Source organism: Ambystoma mexicanum, chromosome 2p (genome assembly GCF_040938575.1).
Source record: "Ambystoma mexicanum isolate Mex_15411 chromosome 2p, UKY_AmexF1_1, whole genome shotgun sequence".
NCBI lineage: Eukaryota > Metazoa > Chordata > Amphibia > Caudata > Ambystomatidae > Ambystoma > Ambystoma mexicanum.
This window is the reverse complement of record NC_090923.1, coordinates 965,186,742-965,209,868: the sequence shown is the minus strand read 5'-3', so window position 1 is coordinate 965,209,868 and position 23,127 is coordinate 965,186,742. Positions and strand designations below refer to the sequence as shown.

At 43.6% G+C, this 23,127-nt stretch overlaps 1 protein-coding gene across 2 annotated transcripts in view; it reads left to right on the top strand.

Moving 5' to 3' along the window:
• LOC138566968 (solute carrier family 22 member 6-A-like) overlaps window positions 1-23,127 on the top strand; it is a 339,887-nt gene that overhangs the window by 276,181 nt on the left and 40,579 nt on the right. Inside the window, exons 9-10 of one of the 2 annotated variants that reach the window (XM_069644754.1) lie at window positions 9,174-9,377; window positions 10,616-10,888. In XM_069644754.1, coding sequence (XP_069500855.1) covers window positions 9,174-9,377; window positions 10,616-10,742 — 331 coding nt within the window. In that variant the 3' untranslated portion in view covers window positions 10,743-10,888. Of the gene's footprint in view, window positions 1-9,173; window positions 9,378-10,615; window positions 10,889-23,127 lie in introns of those variants that run through there. The other variant, XM_069644755.1, reaches the window with a different exon arrangement.

Below are 23,127 nucleotides of genomic sequence, written 5' to 3'. Positions count from 1 at the left end.
AAAACCCAATTGGCGGGAGCCTAGGAGTTGGTTGGTCTTGAGATACTTCTGAATTTGAAGATAAGCCACTCTATTATTTTAAGGAGGAATGGGACCGTTGTGATAGGCCTGTAGTTTGTGGGGATGGATGGGTCTAAAGTTTGTTTTTTGAGAAGGGGTAAAACCCAGGATTCTTTTAAACTACTTGGGACAGTGTTAGATAAGAAGGAGGCATTAATGAGTTTGGAGATAAAGGGGGACAAATCTCGAGCTGCATCCTTAATTATTTGGGCCGGACACCTGTCACCTTTACAGTTTAATGGTTTTAGGGAGGCAATGATTTTTTCAGTTTCCAGAATGGACACTTTGGAGAATTTAAATGGAGCTAAATCAGGCTTGTCATTAGAAGTGGTGGTAGTTGGTATTTCAGCGAAGGGGAGAGAGGCTTTTTTGACTGCGATTTTAGTTTGTAATATTTTTATTTTATTAGCTAGGGCATTTTGAATGCTGGTACATCATTGCTTGTCTTTGGGTACGTTATCTGGTGGAGGTATAGGCGATTCTAGTTCCCGAAGGATCACAAATAATTCCTTAGTACTGGAAGATGCTTTTGAGCTTCTGTCATTGTAGACTTCTTTTTTGTTTGGATAATTTCTTTCTTGTAATTATTGGCACAGAGTTTTAGTTTTAGTTTATTTTCCTCTGTTGGGGAATGTTGCCATGTAGTTTCGAGCTTCCTTTTTTCCAATCTACGTTCTTTAACGTGAGGGGTGAACCAGGTATTAAGCTGAGTCTGTTGTTTACTCTTGCGTACCCTAAGTGGGGCAATGGCATCTAGGGCCTTAGCCATAAAGTCATTGTTTGAGTCCACCATAGTATCTGGGTCGGGGTTGCTGTCGGACTGTCTCTCACTTGATTGGCAATGGGAAGACTCATGTATCGAAACTGGCCCAGAAAAGAGTTAGTGTTCAGAATCAGGATTAATTGCCACAACTAGCACTGTAAAAACAAGAGCAAAGTGCCAAATTTAGCTAAACGAATTGTAATGGTTAAAGCAGCAGATCAAAAAATTGGCACTCATATAATTTCCATGTACCTCCATGGTGGCAGGTCAAGCAGACTGAAGAAGTTACTGTTTTGTAGCAAAAACTGAGCCGCATATGAGCCGCATATGTTGTTGTGATTGTGTAGGGGATGCTTTTGATGAAGAAAATCGGCCCCTGCTGGCATAATGTGAAGCTAAACCAAGGGCCTCAGAATTAGTAGGCATAGTATATATAGAAATGTGCCTAGTGCAATCTTACATCTCGTTTATACAGACACCTGTATTTTATTGGGCTTGTGTGCTTAGGGCTTCGTTATGTATGATGACCCTTATAGATCAATATGTGGATCATAATTATACTGGTTGACTATACAACGTTCTATTATTCCAGAGCACTCATGCTCACCCTGATGATGACTTATGCCTCCTGTCAGAAACCTGAAGGTGTCTCACCCGCTAGCCCCGGATATATGTCATTCAGGTGGTCAGGACACGGCCATCAGTTTTGGATCCAGTTCCTGGGGGTGGACCAGTGTGGGAGGATCACCTGGATGGGGGGGCTTCAGGGAGTGGGATACCGGATGGTGAGACGCAGTATCCCCTTCCCTGTAACACCTTTTCCCCATCCTACCAGGTAGGACACTTAGGAACTCAACCCCCCCACAGTTTCCCGACACAAACACTTTCTCACAGAGTCACTGTGAGCAAAAACAGACTAACACCAGAGCCGTATACCTGACATGTCCCAATACAATGGCCAGGCAAGGACAGGCAATTACTGATCATTGCACACAACTGATTTCCACCACACTTCCCCACACAGATAAAAGACGGAGCACAAAAGTACACTCTGAGCAAGGCACAGCACACAAGGAAGCAGCAGTTCCAAGATGGCAGTTTAATACGAGGATAAAGATGAGACCAGACAGGATTGGAAGAAGGCAAGTGCCCTTGACCTTTTCAGACCGTTACTTTCGTGAACCTGGGAAAATAAGAAACCTAAGACCTGGTACTAAAGCTGAAGAAACCTGCATTGTGTGTCAGAGGTACCCAGGGCTCTCCCGCATTGATAACCAAGCTGGGGAGGAGTGATTGCCGCTGTGGTACTGTCCTTGGCTCCTACAACAAAGCAGCGCCAGTAAAGACACCACAGCCGGTGAGTCAGAGAGACTGATTCCAGACCAGCTTGTGTTAAAACCAAGGTTGCAAGTAGCACCAACGTATGAAGAAATCTAAAAGGAACAGTGTGTGAAACGTATGTGAAGAGTGACGCAAATATAATTGAAAACCAGAGGAGTGAAGAACTTTGGACACCAAGAAAGATACCTTAGGCAGAGTGGTTCGGCACCATGTAGGTGCTCATTTGTTAGATATCCAACTGGTTGGTGACTGTGAAAAGGGAATTTTGAGATCGAAGTGGTCCTGCAACGGGTCAAGCTAAACTCTGTGCACATTCAAAAGTCTTCGATAGTTTAATGCTAACTGAAATTGTTCCGAGCCCGGCTGAGGGAGACTTATTGTATAAGAGGAAGGATCTGAGCCTGGATGAGGGGGATCCGGGGTGAATCATGAGTCACCCGAGAAAGAATATTCTCTGAACATTGTAAGAAGGGGGATCTGAGCCCAGAAGAGGGGTATCCACAGTAACAATTGTGATATCAAAGGGATCTGAGCCTGGCTGAGGGGGATCCAGGGTGAATCATCTGAATTGAGGATTTTTAAAAAGAAAGGAACTTTGTCTTTTCTTTTGGTACATCAGGCCCTCTGAATCAAGAGACTTAAGTAAAGAGACTTGTGCACAGAAGGCCCTGATGCTGGTAGGAACTGTATCCTCGTGCCGCAGAAGCCATAGTGGGTGCTTTGCTCGAGTGAACCACCTTGTCAAGTGCTGAAAACGTGGGGAAGGGAGGCCAACGGCCTGAACATCCTGACATTTAATTTAGTAAACACTTCTTTCTTTTTCCTGAACACTACCCCACACTATTTGTAGTTAGCGGTAAGGATTGGCAATAGGTTTTTTAGTATAGGCCCTTTTATTTTGATGAGACTACACTAGGATTGCATTATTATTATTTTGATGGTCGTAGCTCGCTCCCATTTGAAGACTTAGGGTTAGATAAGTGTTTATCACACCCTTGTTGAAGTTCAATAAACACCATTGAACCACGGTGACTTTTGCCTGTCTTACTGTGGATACCATCCCTTTCTTAGATCCCCAATGCCACCATCATGGGACAATGGAAGGGGAGTGGGGACTCTTTAAAAAAGTAAAAGGCAGGCACCGGCAGCCGGCCCTTTCTATTTGCATTGAGGCTGTGGAAGTGCACCCTGAGATGACCCGAGCTGGCCCCTGTTTTATTTATTTATTTTACTTACTGTGCATGTGACTGGCTTCACTGAGCAGGCGGCCCCTGTCCGCCAGCAGTAGTCCTCCTCTCGTTGGCTGGGGCTGAGCAAGGCAGGCTGCACTAGCACTTTCTGCAGTGCAGCAGGCAGCAGCTCCCAGTGGACCTTCAGTGAATAATAGGCCTTGTCGTTGCACGGCGTGGCAGTGGCACATGCTTTTTCCTTTGGCCAGGCCAGCCAGGAAGCCTTTGTTCTTGGTCCCATCCAGTGAGTGACACAATCTGCTCCTGAGTCACCACTCCTCCTGCCTCGTGCTGGGTGGGATGAAACCTCAAGTGGCCACACACGGGCCATACCAGGCTCCCCCACACCATGCGCATGACGGGACATATGATGCCGCATCACGGCCAGCCATGCACATGATTGGCTGCTGCAGCAGCCTGCCTACCTGAAGATAGCAGCCTAGCAACAACAGGGACAAGGCAGGCCCTGGGCCACTTCCCCAGCCCTCAAGGGTCAGGAGGACCCCCTCCCCAAAAGCAAACTTACTTGATAACAATATACAACACATGAGCCAAGAGAGAGAGAGATACCACCCCCCACCCAGAACAATTTGTTGTAAGTGCACCCATTACTGAAATGATGTGAAATCCAATGGGAGCATCTGCCTCGCCCTCCTGACTTGGGCCACACCAGCGGATGGCTGCGGCACTGCCAGCACCAGAACAGCCTAGCTATGATTTATACATCAAAGCAAAGGTAACCCTTAGATGTAACTTTCCTTGTTAATGCATCCGCTGTGTGAGCTGGCTGCTGGGGGTGCTGCAGCCCGCAGGCAAGCAACATAACTTAAGGTAACGTAAGTTACTATTTACCCTACAAATATTGTAAACCTCAAAACCAACCCCAGCTGGTTTATGCCGATACTCTAGTCTGATACCCGAGTCCGCCCCTGCCTGCAGTGTCTATTTAACAGTTCCATATCGAAATGCAGTTTCGAAATCTTACCACATTCTCATTTATCATGAAGACTTCCTCTTGCCAACCCACTGCTAGAGTGGCATATACAAGTACAAATGTAGCCCCTATAGCTGTACCCATGCTATGCTGGTAATAATTGTCCTTTAAAGACAAAAATATTACTCAGAAGAATAAACTTAATCTGTACGAGGAACTCTCCATGCTGAAAATGTAAAGGTGAATATTGGTTATGATAATATGCTATTGCTCACAAACCATCCTTATTGATTATCAAGGTGTACAGTGCATTTACGTCAAGACTGATATAAGTATCTTTTTCATGGGCCTCCGAATCAGACAGCTGTTGTAAAATATTGATAGTATCTAGGATATTTTATGGAAGCTCAATCATCAGTGCCTCCAAAAAGGAATTGACATCTACAGATGCCTGTTCACAGAAACTTTCTATCTAAGATATAATTGGTCTGCCCAAAGGGAGAAGCCCACCCTTATGTACCTTAGGCAACCTATACATAGATGGATTAACAGAGACAGGGTTCCACTGATAACCCACATATTCATCGGATGAGATCAACTTGTAATTCTGTCCCATATGGACCAAGTTTTTATATTGCTTTGATATTTCACACATTGGCTTGAATGACAACTTCAAATAGTTACTTTCATCTGCAAGCTGGCCCTCCACCTCCTTCTCATGATATGATGTGTTCAGCATCACTGTTTTGGGTGGGAGGGTGGTTGTGTTTCCTTACTTTGCATTTTCTTTTGTGTTTGACTGTTATAGAAGGAGATTTGGAATTTGGAAGCAAGAGACATGGGTTCCAATCCTGGATTCCCCATATCTCCAAAATGGTGCTATCCTAGGCATCCTTCAGCTAAACAGAGCTGTGTTGTCCTCTTTTTAGGGGCCATATGGGACAGGACTACAATATATCACAAAAAACACAACCAATATAAACAGCTTCCTCCCTTTAGGTTCTAGAGCTGTCTATGGCATCAGCCTGATACATACACAAACCACCCTTACTAATTTCAGGTAGACACACAAGGTACTTCAAAAAATATACATATTTTAATATCTATCACATTTCATAAAAGCATAAAAATACAGATACTGTGTTTCTCTACACTAAACAACATGTCATTACAAATGGTATGCATTCTAACACATTATGACATGTGCAGATCCCCATGGATCGGTCATATACACAAAAACATATAATATTCCTTGTGTGTCTACCTGAAATTAGTAAGGGTGGTTTGTGTATGTATCAGGCTGATGTCATAGACAGCTCTAGAACCTAAAGGGAGGAAGCCGTTTATATGGGTTGTGTTTTTTGTGCTATCCTAGGCATGTCATCTTATCTCTTTGAGCCACTATGGACATGCCTAGGGATTCCACTATCTTCACTTACTTTATAGAGAGGAAGATGTCTAATCGGCAAAACACATTGAGTGTCCATGCATAAGAGACTAAACCGTAAAAAAGAATGTGGACTACTTTAGAATAGGCCAAGCCTCTTACATTTCGACCACACCCATTTCATGACTCTTTGGAGGTCCTCTACCTTTCTGATTCTAATTAAAGCACTGTATAGAACGATGTTGTGCAAAGTCGAAAATGTTTTGGATTAGGATACAGATGTACTGATTACATCACGTGAAGGGTGTGCAGTGTGATGGCCTAGATTTAGGGCAATCTCAGGGCTAGGTTTGGGTTTATATACTTGAATAGTAGGTTTTCAAATCAAACTCATGGTTGTTAACTTGGGCTATGAGTGGGCTTATTCAATCTAATCACAGGATACGGGAGGCAAGATTGAGGACAATTTAAGCAAGACCCTTTTCGGAATCCAAAAAGGAGGGGACCATAAAGTGTTGTGGGTAAGTATTGAGCTGTCATAGCACAGCTGCCTGTAGATTGTTGAATAGGTGGAAATAAATGCGTGTAGCATGTCAGGGTTTATGCTTAATTATCAAGCTGTATAAAATCTGGATACAGAATTTCTCCTCTTTTGAAGACGACATCATCTGGTGTTAGCAGTCCATATTCACATAAATGTCTGAATTTTATGTAGCACTTACTACTGGGTCACGGGTAAGGAAATCAGATCATAAGGCAAACCATTGATTTCCCCTCAGTGGCATCATCATCAGGTGGTGAAACCGGGATTAGAATTAGGGTATTCTGGATCCTCATTGTAAGGAAATACACCAACCTCTGCCTACTTCCCTGATTCGCTGTTTTCCTGTTGGCCTGCACCCTTGTTTCCTGACTGGTGGCACAACATTTCAGTGACACAAGATGCAGACTGTTGTCTCCTGGTTTTCCTGGAACCCATGGTAGGGGACTCACAAATGTGAATGTGGGCAGTTCTGTGTTGATGGCACTCAACATCCCATTGCAATGGAGGACATCTGTTCCGAAAGGGTTTGGCCCTCATAAAACCATTGATCACTGTGTAATGACACAGCCTCTTGTCCAACAATTGACTCGTTTTTCAACAGAGGGGAGATTAGAAAGAGACCATGAGGTAGATCCGGGTATGCCAGCCCCTAACCCCCTTCCATTTGTTAGGCGCTAAGGTGGGTTGTACCATTTGGGATTAAGACCTCTAAAGCTCTGTACTTAGAACAGAAGGGAAGATTGGGTGGTAAACCAAGTCAGACCTTCTTTTAGTTAACTCCATCTGTTCCCCACCAGCAGAAAGAAATATGGGATTCTTGGTGAGTACATTTAGCAGTTTAGCAATTTCCCCATTCCCGTCCTGCTGCAAGAGGGCTCTTTTTGCATACTATAAATGCTATTAGAATACCCCTTGTTTCTGCTCTGAGAAGCAGTGCAAGTCAATTCCAGGCACAACATGGGGCTTTTTGGAAAAGGCTGTTGGTATCCATCAACAAATTGCAGTGGGCACTTCCAGTTGCTGGGAAACTCTACAGTCTTTCCTGTTGAGATGAGTTAAGTTGTAACAGCAGAGAAGGACAGCTGTGGTTGGGGAATGTCTCCATTCTTTCAATAATACACCATCTCTGCAGACAACGGCAAGTCGTAAATATGCCACACATCGGTTCCAGCACCAGAAATTCCCTGCTCAGAATCTAAGTGAGGCATTTTTGTGGGAACAATCAGTGAGATGGGCCACCACCAGTACTCAAAAGCCCAGACTCCATTGATCAGATATCCTAGCCCTCTATGTCACTAAGCATTCCTGCAACTCAGTGTGAATGTAGAATTCTTCAATGGGGAAGGCTGTTTAACTATCTGCACCAGTGTCCAAGAGTGCCCAACGTTCTCTTTACGTCCCACTTCAGATTCGGTTTTAGTATTGTGTTTGCTACTTTCCTCACCAGGCCATCCATGACTAAAATATTTCCAAAACAGCATCACATACATGACATTCTTTTCCATTTCTAAGGGGCAGTAGGTTAGGGATAGGAATATTGTATTTATTTATTTTTGCATTTATATTAGCGCACACAACCCTCAGGCATCTAGGCGCTAGTTACAGGAAGTGCATAGTACAGTTTGTAAAGTACAAGAGCAAGCATGTTGGTTACAGTCAAAATAGGTGTGTGTGTACAGACTGGCAAAGCCTCACCTCATGTTACGGGGTGCTACATCAGGTCTGCAGATGAGCATATCAGAGAATGCGGGACATATATATATGCAGCGCTAGGCTAAGGGTCAAAATAGGTACGTTGCAGGACAAATACATATGCAGCCCAAAGAAAATACATATGCAGCACAAGGCTGAGAGTCAAAATATGCAAGTTGCAGGACAAATATATATGCAGCACAATGCTGAGAGTCAAAATAGGTATGTTGCAGGTCAGATACATATGCAGCACAAGGCTGAGAGTCAAAATAGGTACAATGATAAATATGCAGGACAAGGCTGAGAGTCACAATAGCTACGTTGCAGAACAGATACATATACAGGACAAGGCTGAGAGTCAAAATAAGTACTTTGCCATCAAATGTGTAGGATACCATACATTAAGGTACAAGATATTGAGAAAGAAGATAAGAACACACAGCCTGCATCTGCTGGAAAAGCCTCACCCAGAGGGACTGGTGGCTACCTCAGCAGAGCAAGGCAATGTGGCCAAGAGTCCAAAGCTGTGATGAGGAGGGCATTAGGGTTTCCTTAGGAGCAAGAGGGGAGACATTATAGATAAGTGACTACCAGTATCTGACCCTGGGTAAATAAATAGATGTGGTGGTGCCTTGCAGCAATGCCATGGTGTATGTTTGGATGCAGGTGCTGGATATGCAGGTAGTCTTGTAAGGGAGCGCAGGTTTTAGCACATAGCTTGGAATAAGAGCTTCAGGCCCCCTTCCTGGCTCTGACAGGCCCGGACAGGAATGGACCTGGTCCTTAGTTCGTTGTGAGTCGGCTTCACCTGCCGGCACACACTCACAACGTCATCAAAAAGGGGAACGACTGTCCAATTCGGCGAGTGGGGTTGGAGTAAGATTAGCTTTTATTGAAATTATTCTTTGTATTGATAGAAACTGCAGGGCCTGTTCGAGTGTTTTACTCTTTTGAATTATGACTGCCCCCTCAATTTGCCCTTGGTGTGCTTCTAAAGAGAAGTCAGAGTGACTTCAAAGAACAATTTCTTCCTCTATATACCAGACTGATCCAGCAAGATTTGATAGGAAATGTGTTATTGTATAATATACAATCAAGTTTGCACCAACCTCTCTGTATCTATTAAGCTGACCAGCATTGGTTCTTATTTTTTCACTTAATCAGAAGGTGTGTTCAGTCAACTAGAATCTCTGACCATGCTCTTTTCCATTTCTGGCCTGCAGGCAGACGGGGATGGGCTTCACACAGATGATGTTCCGATTCGGGGCCATGGTCTCGCCCTTGCTCATGATGGCTAAAGACTATGTATCGTTCTTACCCCTGGTCATATTTGGAGTGGTCGCTTTGGTAGCTGGTGTTTCTGTCTTCCTGCTACCTGAAACCCTGGGTGTGTCCTTACCTGACACCATTGAGCAAGTGCAGAGAAGGTGAGTGCTCTGCTGCCCCCAACTTCCTCCTACAGTGAGTTGCCTCTATCTTCATCTTGTTCTATGCCTGATGTGTATCCTGGGTATTTGCTTTTCTATTAACTCATCCTCTTTCGGCCCACTATTTTAACATCAGTCCCCATTTCTTTTTTTTTTTTCCATTACCCCACATTCCTTCCGGCACCTGCTGTATCTTGGTGTTCAGTCTTCTGCATCTCTATGTGTTCCACTCCCAATCCTTACCCACCCCTTTTTATTTCTCGGGTACAACCTTTCCCATCTCTTTATCTTTGCCCCCTTCTGTCTTCTTTAAGCTGGATCACTTTTCTCCCTATCACTCGCTTTTTTCCCAGTCCTTCATATGATGTCCCATCTTTATTTCTTTTTTCTACTTCTATATTTCCCCTGCTTTTCATCTGTATGTCTTCTCTTTGCTCCTCTTTCTTTTAATCTGTGCTAATAATTTGTCCTCTCTACCCTGTTTAGTGATAGTACGGTCCCTTGTTTCTTTTCTTTATCGTTATTTCCATCAGTGTTTCTTCACATTTCTGTGGTCCCCTCCATGGCAAGGAACCTCAACAAAAGAGAACAGCGCAGCATTAATCCACAACCTTCAACCAAATAAATTACAAGGCAGTCTAACATTGTACACACCCACAATGCTTTCCTATACATATGTATTGCTAGCATGACATGCACTTTAAACCCTCTACCTAAAAAATGAAACAATAGACTAACATAACATTATCTCACAATCTTCAAGCAAAGAAAACCAAGAGCAACTAATTAACAACTAATGTGAAATCCACCCAGACCTTTAAACCAAGAAATATACAAAAAAAGTGAATGGCATGCACACAAAACCCTAAATGTAAAAACACAAAGCACAATAATATGGTATGTACCTGCAACCCTAAACAAAAGAAATTAAAAAAACGAACATGGCATGCATCCACAACACCTGGATATAGAAAATGGCTACCGTTTTTGTTGTGTTCACATGGACGATATAGTTGTTTGAGGAAAAACTACAGCTGAAACGTGTTGGATTTACAGAAATGTTTTGGGGAATCATAAACCATTTAAGAATGTATGCCACTTATTTTTCGGCCACGAGCAATTTTAAGAGAATGGGATCATTTCTACCTATAGAAACAGAGCAAAGTAAACACACTGTGAAGTGTGAGTTGTAATGCATCTTACGTCATCTATCTTCTTCTCTTTTACTCTTGGTTCAGAGTGCTGGAGAGAAAGAAACCTCAGAAAAGTAAGGCTGATACCAACAACGACGCAGGAACAGAAACTTTAAATCCTTGCACTGAACAAAGCATTCCCTCAAAAAGAATCCTGGCTGATACCTTGTGAGACATATTACAAACTGTTCTTCACAGACCTCCTACCAGGGTCATTTTTGCAGGAAAAAGACAATTGTTGGATAACATATGTATATGCGCCGCAAATTAATTAAATAAATTAAATACATCTCTCTTGTTACACAGTTCAAATGTCAATGAATGCAATGTTTTTTGTATCTTTGTTCGGCTTGTGATTTGACAATTTTTTAAAAAAATACAATATTGGTCAAAACCAAAACATATCTTCTCCATTGATTCTTTTGACAAGGTAATTTGTCACATAACCATCATATTATAGCAGTCCGAAGATTAAGACATGGGCCTCATTATAAGTTTTGCAGTGCAGGAAATGGGCCAGTAAAAGTGGCGGTAATTCCATGACTGCCGCTTTTCCTGCATGGCAAAACTACAACTTTGCTAGTGGGGGTTACCTGAGTTACCTCCAGCCAACAGCCAAGAGTTGATGGTCAATCAGTCCCCCACCAGCAAAAAACAGCTGGTATTTCCGGCACCGTTATTACTGATGCCAAAAATACCGGCAATCCCTTCCATGGAGTCCTCTCGTGCTCCATGGAATGGGGATTTACTGCTGTAGCCGGCACCTGGAATATCCCAGTAATACTGCGATATAAGGTGCCGTTAACGGTCAGTTTCCCTGTATCCCACCAGAATTAATGGGATACTGGAGAATTTATTATGAGGGCCATAAGAATCTTCTGACATACCTTCAAGACAGCCCAGAAAATATGAAGGTGTCAGGAAATGTCATCCTAGTCACTTGTTCTCAGTTTTTACAATGGGTGCTGAGAGAGTGTCACAAGTCTATGACCTCCCACACAAAGGGAAATAATGATCATATATCCATGTGCAAATCTCTGGCTCTGTGTTCAGTCCACTGGCCTCACCCTAGCACAACACAAACCAGTGGAAGGGACATTGTGGCAAAGCAAAGGAGGTTCAAACCTACTAGTGTTTTACGCAAACCATAAATTCTAGAATATATTAAAGCAAAGTAACTAGGGGCATATATACGTTCTGGTTGCTATGGGAGATAAATAAAGCCCAGGTACTCTAGGCTGCTACTAGAATCCAAAATGAAGCCAGTGTCCTTAAGTAACCGATACTCCCGCCCCTTGCACACCTTTATTACTGATGTATGATCAGTCAAGAATTAATCTCATGCATATCTTTAAATCTTGGCAATTCAAAAATGATATAGTAAATACAGATTTCACATATATATTGTACTATGTTTTTATTTCACACAATCCATAAAAATTAAGACAATCAACAAAAAGTGCTCAACGCGTTTCAGGGTATCCCTTCATCAGGAGAATAATTCACTCTATAACATTTTATCCTTCTGTCTGCTTCAACCAACTGGGGAATAATCAGAAAGTAACCATCAATACTTCTTGAAAAATCATATTTATATCGCACAATACCATTATTCCTCAATGAGTGTCTGTTCCCATTTACCTGACTGACTCTTGATAAATGTAAGTTTGTCAGATGATCAGCCTCAAATTCATAGCTGGTTCTCTCATAATCAGCATTCATCTCAATCTGTATAATGATAAAGTATGACATATGCTCACTCACAAATACTGCTGCTAAATGTCTATAATATCGTCAGAAGAAACTAGTTCTTACCTCACTTGAGATAATGATGTGGATCCAGAAAGAATCTCTAAAATGTTATAGTCAATGTTCTTGGATCAGGAATCAAAATTAATATCAAGCCTCATCTATAAAAATGTATTTTAAAAAAGTATATCTATATGTAGAAATCTGTATATTAAAATGTGTACTGGATCCATAGTAGATTCATCCAGCATCAATTACAATAATGTCTAGATATAACATCGTTTCGCCCCCCCTTGGTCAATTAGGTGGTGAGATATTCAGGTGATGGTTCCGGATTACTCTTGTTCAATAGGCTAGTACATATAATACATGTGCTGTCAAATAAAATATGTAAACAATATTGTAGCCATAACACTATACAGTGATTATTGTGATTTGAATCTCTATTTAAAAACATTCTCAACTGCAATAAGGGATTAAACACCCTCATATTTCACAAATTATATTTTACAGCTAAGCTTAGAAACTCTCCTCATTGCCTGCTTGCGGATAATCTTCCAAGAACATTGCGGTCACAGTCAAAATGGCCACTTTTTGTTTATCACGTCAGCGGGACGCAATCAAGGGGGAGATGTGGTCACATTTGTGGGTCGACATAATAAAGCAGGCTGCATCGGGGTGGACAGCCATGATGGGGTGGGCAGAAACATAACAGAGGGTTTCCCCCATCAATGTGAGATATCTGGAGAGACTGAACCACAGTGCAGTAATCATACAGGGGGTGAAGTGTTTGATTTTGCAGTGTGTGGCTCTCTGGCAGTTGGAGCAACAGTTGAGAATCAAAAGGTGCACTCTGCTGTATGCATCTTAGTCGCTGCTGGGATTGTCAAATCTAGGTGCTCTTGCTATGCACACTTTTAGTTGCTGCTGGGACTGTCAAATTTAGTAATGTTGATTTTGCATTGCCCTAGCTAATATCGACCCTGCCTATTGTTGATTTTGCATTGCCGTAGCTAAATTCAATCCTGCCTAATGTTGATTTTGCATTGCCCCAGCTAAAATCAAACCTGCCTATTGTTGATTTTGCATCGCCCCAGTGGCAATTGCACTTGCCCATAGCTAAGAAGCTTACACCCTTGGTGTTCATCTACCATGCTCCTTAGGGTGCTCCTCCTTTTACTGTTCCACTCGCCGCCATCTGAAACAACAATCCTCACTCAGCCACGCACATACCTGACACGGCCGATTCACCCTCAGTCACCTGACACTATGTCTCGCCTCAGTCTTGGCCCACAGACCCTGCGTATGGCGACCTCCGCTATGTCACCCACCTCAGGCCTCCAACACCTCACTACCGACCACAATCCCTACCTCAATGACCCAGCCCTTTGGTTGGAACACTTTGCTAGCAAACCTACGCCGAACCAACCGTGCCCTTCATCTCTTAGAAATAAAAGATTAGGCACCAGATTCCGCATACGCCCTACCCGCTGCAACCTCTCCAAACACACACAACACACACTCCCGGGCCCACCCTCGGCCCTCAACAGCAAACCCCCCTCTACAGAAGTGAAACTGCCTGTCATCAAAGGCGCCCTTATCAACGCTAGATCCCTCCCAGCTCACGCTTTAGACATAGCAGACCTTATAACATCGTCAGATCTTGATTTCATTGCCATAGCTGAAACCTGGCTACATGCTGCCTCCGGTCCTTCACTGTCCCTTGCTTTACCACCTGGCTTTAGCATATTGAGATGTGACCGTACCTCTGCCTCCCACTCTAGAGGTGGGGGCCTTGCCATCATCCATAAAATCACTTTGGACCTAAGAGTAACGACCAATACCAAACTTGAATCAGCTGAGCTATTGTCAGTCAAACTCACGTTAACACCCAACCAAACAGCCACCCTCCACCTAATTTACCGGCCCCCAGGCCCTGCACCCTCCTTTGTCGGCGACATATCCACCCTCCTCCTTGACAACGCTAAAACCAATTCACAAATCATCATCCTGGGCGACCTCAACTTGGGACTAGGTGACCCTAAAGATCCTATTGCACTTGATCTGGAAAACTCCCTCTCCAACTCTGGTTTCACCTCGCACATTCAAGAGCCTACACATTCTAAAGGCAGGACCCTTGACTGGCTAGCCAGCTCTAATTGTAAGATCAATGTACTGGCCATTACCCCCTGCCTCTGGTCAGACCACCACATTATCACCTTTAATATTGAAGCCGCCCGCCGCATCCCAACCGCGATACCGCCGGCTCTCCCGACCAGAAACAAAAAGGACATAACCAAAGAGAAACTCCTCCCTCTACTACTCCCCTCACTTAAAATAGCTACTGATTCCTGTAACGACCCGACTGCCTTAGCTGACATCTATAACTGCAGCATGCTGACAGCTATAGATTCTCTGGCCCCCATCAAACTGAGGAAGGCCAAACCATGTGCTCACCTGAACTCTTGGTTCACCCCACAGCTAAGAATACTCCGTAAATCCAAACGCTGCGCCGAAAACCGATGGAAAAGCCACCCTTCTGACGTGCATAAAGACAGCTTCCTCCTGGCCTCGCTCACTTACAAAGCAGCCATTATAGAGGCAAAAAAAGAATCCCTCAATAATCGCATTCTGCATGCTGATTCCAACTCCAAGGAACTATTTAAGATTTTAAAAGAGCTTGAAACCCCTGTTACTCCCCCTGACACCTGCATTAAAGACAGCAAATGGTGTGCCAACATTCAGGCAGCGTTACTGAATAAAATCACCATGCTTCAATCTAAAATCACAGCCAAACATGCTAGCCTGAAACTGGACAATCGCCCTCCCATCCCAGCATGGGCCCTCCCTCCTGACGTCCCCAACTGCAAACGATTTGCCTTCTCACCGCTCACCATTGCGGAGGTAGAAAACATTATCCTGATGATCAAACCGTCCAACTGCCAGGGCGACCCCTGCCCTTCCCCAATTATTAAGGAGTCCGCCCACGACCTGGCACCATTTATCACATCCTTCATCAACGCATCCTTCAAAACAGGAACTGTCCCCGACAACCTTAAGGATGCTTGGGTGATCCCCTTGCTCAAAAAACCTTCCCTCGACCCTAGCATACCCACCAACTACCGACCCATCACCACTGTCCCGTTCCTGCTAAAAATCCTAGACCGTGCAGCATACCTGCAAATCCAAGAGCACTTGGAAGCCAACAATCTTCTAGGGCTTAGACAATCTGGTTTCCGACCCAAACACGGAACAGAGACAGCTCTACTTGACTTAAAAACCCAAATCGAAGTATTAAAGGACAATGGCAAACTTGCCTTATTACTCCTACTTGACCTCTCTGCGGCCTTTGACTTGGTCAGTCACCAAATCCTATGCAAGCATCTTCACTCGGCCGCCCATTTCTCGCCATCAGCCACGGCCTGGATCAAATCATTCTTGAGTAATAGATCTATGCGGGTCTTCTCTCAATCTGCAGCTGCAGATCCTTCCCCGATTCATTGCGGCGTCCCCCAGGGCTCTTGTGTGTCACCAACGCTCTATAACGTCTTTACAAAACCACTTTTTGATGTACTTGACTATCTGGGTGTCTCCTAAACGAACTACGCTGACGACACCCAGATACTCATTCCCATCACTGGTGACTACTTGGCTGACACTAAGGCCTTGAACGAGGTCTACTTGGTTATCCAAGCTTGGATGGCACAACACCAGTTATGCCTCAATGATGACAAGACTGAGCTCCTCATCTTGGGCACTACGCAACGCCTTAGTAAACTTGAGCCATCCTACCAATCATTTGTCATCGATGGCAACACCATCCAAGTCTCGAAAGACACCAAAACCCTAGGTGTCTATCTTGATGCCACCCTATCCCTATCCAGACAAACAAATGCAGTCAGATCCTCTTCAGCATACACCTGCAAACTCATTGCAGCTTGCAGGCCATTCCTGACCACCCCCAACGCAGTCACTCTGGCCAGAACTCTTATCATGGCCAAAATTGACTATGCGAGCGCCCTCTACCTTGGAACGAGCCAAGAGAATATGAACAAACTGCAAATTACCCAGAATAACGCTATCAGAGCAGCCCTAAACATCCCACGAAACCACCACATCTCGGAACCTAGATCTAACTTACACTGGCTACCGGTCAAACAGAGAATTTCACTGAAAGCCTTAGGCCTCACCCACAAATGCCTAGCTAACCAAGCCCCACCATACCTCTGTAGCCGGCTATCCCGACACGCGCCCACCCGTCCACAAAGAACGGCTCAGACCCACTGCCTAACCATCCCTAGGTTCAAACTACAAAAGGCGGGTGGATCTAGCTTCCCCGTCCTAGCCTCTAAGCTTTGGAATGCCCTCCCTCTCACCATCCGATCCGAAGAACGCTTTAGTGCCTTCAAAGCTAAAACCAAATCCTGGCTCTCCAACCAGCCATGATGTCCGGACCAGCCCTGGGAAACTCCTGCGCTAATCTACCTTCTGTAAATATGTATATTGCTGTATGCCTTGTATACTATGTACTGTTCAATGCTTTGAATATATTTAATTGTATGCTTATGTAACCATGTCTAAACTGCGCCCTGATGCCTCCGGGCCGGATGGTGCGCGTTACAAATAAAACAAATACAAATACAAAATACAAAAGATTGTGACTCAGGTAGATGCTGACCCAATTCAGATGGAGAAGCAGCCCGGATGTGCTTTGCAAGTATTCCATTGATTAATTCCAGTTACCCGATACGCTTTAATTTCCGTCGTAGCCATTAACCCACAATTCCCAACTGATATTGTTGTAACTATAGTTTCTATGAAGGTTCTGAAGTACTGTACATCCACCGACTCAAATTCTCTCAAAATCATCTTTCTTTTCCAGATATACCTTTTCCTCACACCAATCAAATTTCATGATCGGTTACTCCCACTTAATGCCAAACAGCATTGTAAGCATGCAGCCTTGTACTGATCAGTCATTTTCTACAAGTCAAGTCAAAACTACGTAACTAATCTAGCACATTTGTACCAACTATGTAGGTTATCCTCACATCTTTGGGCACATGGACACAGGATGTTGGAGGTTCTGAATGAGTTCCTACCACACAACTGTACATTCAACTGTTTGAAGTTGTTTGAGCTCTACTGTGTTTGCCATCAACATTTGTAAATTCGGCCAGCACATGTTGCGATGACTGACCTTTAGTGGGTTTATTTCTTTTTATCCATTGCCGATATGCATACAGAAAGTGTAACAGCCCCACTACGTTCTCTCTCCACAATGTGGTGCTCGATAGAGGTTGTGCAATCCCTGTGCAGGTTTTGGATGAACTTAGCAAATACTTCCATATAAGGATGTGGTAACACTCATCTACACTTCTAAAGGCTCCATCCATGCAGCAATGGAAGGGAAGTGGTTAGGACACTGGCCTTCAAATGAGGGCTGGGTTTGGCCTTCTGCTATTTCAAGTACTTGATGTCCGTAGCAAACGCAAGCAGTCGATACACTTGTCATGATAATGTATTGTTCGTTGATGAGACTGTGGAAACTGAGTTTGCATCTAATCAATTTAACCCGTTACCATGACCTCCCTGTTCACTATATTACAGCCAGCCAGTTTGAGCGATCAATATAGCAAAACTATGTAGCATTTTCATCTTTCTTTGGAATATGTTGTTCACATTTAACAGCAATGATCACATACAATAAACAATGTAAAAATGCATTTTGATAGGTTTCAGTGCCACCACGGTTAAGAAGATAACTCAGTGAGTTATGCTCTTGTTGCAGAGAACTGTGTTGTTTTTATGCTGTGCCCCAGTACCCAATCCTGACAAGGCCAGCTCAGCCTTTCCTCTGAGGCTCTTTGTGCAAATAAATGCAGTTGATAGCAACACTTCTCTGCTAAAATATTATCAGTCTTGTGCATGTCTATTTACTACCCCCAATACGGAGCGCAATGCATGAGTCGGATGAGGTGGTTAAATTAGAGCGAGTGAACTCAAAGCGCAGAAGCTAGTATCCCGGATTCACCATCAGACAATAAACTGATACTGAAAGTATCTTCTTGATTGATTGAATAGTACATCCGACGTGAAAAGGTTTGCCTCCTCATATTCTATTTGCATTCCTTAGCCCATTGCCTGCTCTTTAACTTCATCTAGACCATTTGAGTTGAAGGGCTCCTTGACAGGACCAAGCCGGCTAAATATCAGATACCTCTCAAATTGTGTTTTTGATCTCATAAATAGCAATCTGTAAGTCTGTGTCAAACAATGACTAAGATCTTTTTGTCTCATTTCAATGGACCACAAGTGTTGCACATTTGCAAAAGACCGAGCAGGAATGAATTGAAAGTTGAGTCATACTTAAGTGCCCCCGAGTCCTCGCCAAACTGAGAAGGCCCCAACGTAGCACTTTTTGTTTTGGGATTCTTAACTGACGCAAAAAGAATAAGGTCTTCAGCTCATTCTCAATGTGACGTGTTTTTGATGTTCTGATGATTTTGCCAGCGTGTCGGGGCTTTGACTTTGACTTGATTTGACTTTGACTTGATCTACTGAATTTGACATGTAACCAACCTTGTAAAAATCACATTTGATTAAACACAAGTAATAAAAAAATAAAAAAATAAATAATTGTCGGACATTTACCCCAGAGCCTTTTCCTTGATTTATTAGGAACACTATTGAGGAGCACCCTTGTATGAGGCCGCACAGATTCAGCAATGAGATTCAGGAGAATAAGAGATGAATGAGGAACTAGACTGTACTTGTTCAAAATAGTCAGATCTCTAAGGAACACAAATACGATCTTATATGAACCATTCAACAGAGATATAAAAATTGCGTTAAAGCATTATGAGGGAAGTTGTTGCAAATTGATGGAGAAATCATGTCACATACTTTTCTTAGGAAAACTGACATGAACATTTGGAAATTGGCAGCTTATGTGAATCCATCCCAATCAGCCATTCAAGAAATTCCAATCCTTGAAACAGCTAGGAGTGCGTATTATATCAACTTTTATTCACATCAAGGTGATGTGCTAGCATGGAACCCTGAAGAGAAAAAGTTTAGTAATTATCTGGCACCTAGACCTAACGGCCTGTGAAACCGAATTTTAAGGACAGAAATGAGATTTGGGCAAATATTATTTATTTACTTTTTCGTCAAATGTTAATAACATAGTAGATGTTGCTGTTACACATTGCGGTAGATGGACTCTGTGGTCCCGTGCCCGCTTGTGCGGTATCGTGCGGAAGTGCAGTTCCAAGATGGATGCCTGTCGGATTTCTCCGGCCGACAGCTACGGTCTAGTCTCTTCACGTCCCTCCGAGAGACTACGGACCGCTCACGTGATACTATATCCAGACTCTAAGCCAAGGTTTCATTGCGTCGCTTCTGTTACAGACGCTCCGTGAGTTCGTTATTTGAATCCTGTATTTACGTGTCTATTAGTCCTTGATTACTCTTTAAACTGTCCAAATCTTGTCTTTATCTATCTCTCAGAGATTATCTCCATTCAACCTTTCCAATCTCTGCTACCTTCATCTTCAGTCCAACCCGGCGAACCCTGCTCAACTTAGCCATCTATAACACCTCCTCCACGGCATTATCTTCTGCTTTGAACCCCATTTGGGTAAGCTTCTTATTCCCTGAGTCTTCTCTTCTAGCCCCGATTAGAATCACTTACCTGTCTGTTCTTGCAGACCTCCTGCCTCTCTTCCGTTGTTCTTCCGAAGCCCAGCTCCGAAGTTTCAGTCCCAATCCTTCCCTCCAAGGGTGAGAACTTTTCCCTTCCGCCTTCTCTTTTGGCTGTCTTCCCTTTTTACCTTTCACTGATACTATCTATTCCTCTCGTTTACTCAGAAAGGATATCGTGTGCAACTTCCGTTTGAAACCACCTCTCAAGGATTCTCCTGCTACTACTACTTCCCGATCGACGAGCTTCCAGACTCGACCCGGGTTTTCTTCCCATTAGAGGGTTTCCCTGGCGATCCTATCCTCTCCCCCGGTTTTCACTTCTTTCCGGGTCGGAGGGGCCAAGATTGTTTCAGGGGAGCTTTCACTGCTGCATTTGACTCTTCCACATTGGATTTCCGTATTGTCAAGGTGAGCGGTTTTGTTGAGGTGTATTACCGCTTTAAACTGTTTGCAGTAAATTATAACAATAACAATAAGCGACGCCCCATATTGACATTCGGAATCCTTATGGAGCAGCAAATGCAACAATTAATGGCAGCTATGCAAGCCATGTCCTTAGAGATGCAATCTTTAAAACAAGATAATGCTCAGCTGCGACAGCAAGTCACTAGGGCATTTTCAGACACTCCCCCTTCTTCCTTACATGCCCTAATGTACGACAGAGATCCATATAAGCTCAAAGAATTTCTAGATAGTTGTACGGTCCAATTTACTTTCAAATCTCGGTTTTTTCCTACAGACAAGGACAAAGTGGGGTTCGTGATTTCCCATCTTTCTGGCCCTGCATTGGCTTGGGCCACGCCTCTAGTCACTTTTAATAATGGGATCCTAGATTCTTACCCCGCCTTCTCCAATAGCCTTAAGTCTATGTTCGGCAGAAAGGAAATATCAGTTTCCACACAAGAAAGACTTCTTGATTTGAAACAGGGAAGTAAGGATTTGCTAGGATACATAACACAATTCAAACAATTGTCTTCAGAAGTAGGGTGGCCAGATGAAAGGCTTCTTACCCTTTTTCGTAGAGGCTTAACGGAAGACCTTAAAGATGAGGTTTCTAAGGTACCTCGTCCGGCTAATTTGGCTGACATGATTACTCTAACTATGCAGATAGATTATCGAATGCAAGAACGGTCTCATGAAAGAAAGAAGATCAAAGGATCTCGACCTTCAATTGATCATTCCTATGTTGGGAATAGGACTCTTCCCCATACTGAAGAGCCTATGCAGATAGGGACCGTTAGAGGACCGTTATCTGCAACCGAAAAGGAAAGAAGAAAGAATCTTGGACTATGCATGTACTGTGGGTCCTCTTCTCATGTACTGAAAGATTGTCATCTTGTTCCTCCTCGTCGCTTTACTACCCTGAAGTCGGGAAACTCCAGAGCTCTACCGAGAGGGGAAGAACGGTAGAGTTACAGAATTCTGTTTCCCCCGTAAGTCGAGTCTGACAGTAGACAATGCCTCAACCAATCAGACCATGGTAGTAGTTTCCTTGTCCATGATACTTTCAGAACACATTCTACCTGGTATTCCCGCCTTGATTGACTGCGGAGCGGCTGGGAATTTTTTGGATTATGAATGGGCTAAGAAACACGGGATTACACTCGTATCCAAGAACATGGTTACTCCTATTCAGGGTGTGGACGGTAGTCCCTTAAGTTCAGGACCGGTAAAAGAACAGACCGATCCTATCACTTGCATGATCGCCGGCCATGAAGAAACTCTGGTTTTTGATCTGATCAGAACTGCCCATTTTCCTATCATTTTGGGCCTTCCCTGGTTAAGACTCCATAACCCATATATCAACTGGTCAGCAGGTACTCTGTTCTTGGGATCAGAATATTGTACTCACCATTGCCTTTCTCAGGAGTCAGCAGGCATACGTCTCCCCACTATTGAAGACCATCATCCTGCTGTTTCCTCTATTAACCACTTGGAAATGATCCCTAAATGTCATTGGGAATTCCGATCTATATTTGCAAATCCCGAATTTCCTACCTTACCGCCTCATAGAAGGGATGATTGTCATATAGATATACACCCCGAACAGCCCATTCCTTTCGGCCGTATGTATGTGCTTTCACAACGGGAGAAGACTGTTTTGAAAGATTATCTTCAAACCAATTTACGCAATGGGCTAATAACCGAATCTGTGTCTCCAGCCGGAGCTTCTCTCTTCTTTATCCCTAAGAAAGACTCGGATGAACTTCGCCCTTGCATTGATTATCGAGGATTAAACAAGATAACCATTGCTGACAAGTATCCTATGCCTCTCATCACAGACATCCTTGAAGCGGTTCGAGGGGCTACTGTTTACACTAAGCTGGATCTCCGAGGTGCTTACCATCTCATACGAATAGCTGCAGGAGATGAATGGAAAACTGCCTTTCGCACCCCTTTCGGGCACTATGAGTACCACGTCATGCCATTTGGCCTGGTCAACGCACCGGCAATATTTCAGCGGTTCATGGACCATCTCTTTGCCGACATTCTGTTTCATTTCGTCATCATCTATTTAGATGATATCTTGGTTTATTCCAAGAACCCAGAGGAACATATCCGACATGTCAACACAGTGTTGGAACGTCTTCAAAACAATCATCTGTACTGTAAGTCCACCAAATGTGAGTTCCACCAGGAGCAAGTCAATTACCTCGGATTTGTGCTATCTTCTCAGGGCATCTCTATGGATCCAAAGAAGGTGTCAGCTGTGTTGGATTGGCCAATTCCCTCTAGCATAAAAGACATTCAACGATTTCTTGGCTTTGGCAACTTCTACCGGAAATTCATTCCGGGTTTTTCGGAAATCATTTTACCCATCACCAGGCTTCTTAAGAAAGGGGTCCCGTTCGTCTGGAACGATACGGCTCAGAACGCCTTCCAAACACTAAAGGAGATATTCACTTCTGCTTCAGTTCTTATAAACCCTGATCAAACTAAACAATTCATTGTGGAGACAGACGCTTCGCAATTTGCGTTGGGTGCCGTACTATTACAATTATCAGAACAGGGAGAAGAAAGACCTGTGGCTTATCTGTCCAAAACTTTCAATGCGGCAGAACAAAATTATTCAGTACTTGAGAAAGAGCTTCTGGCTATCA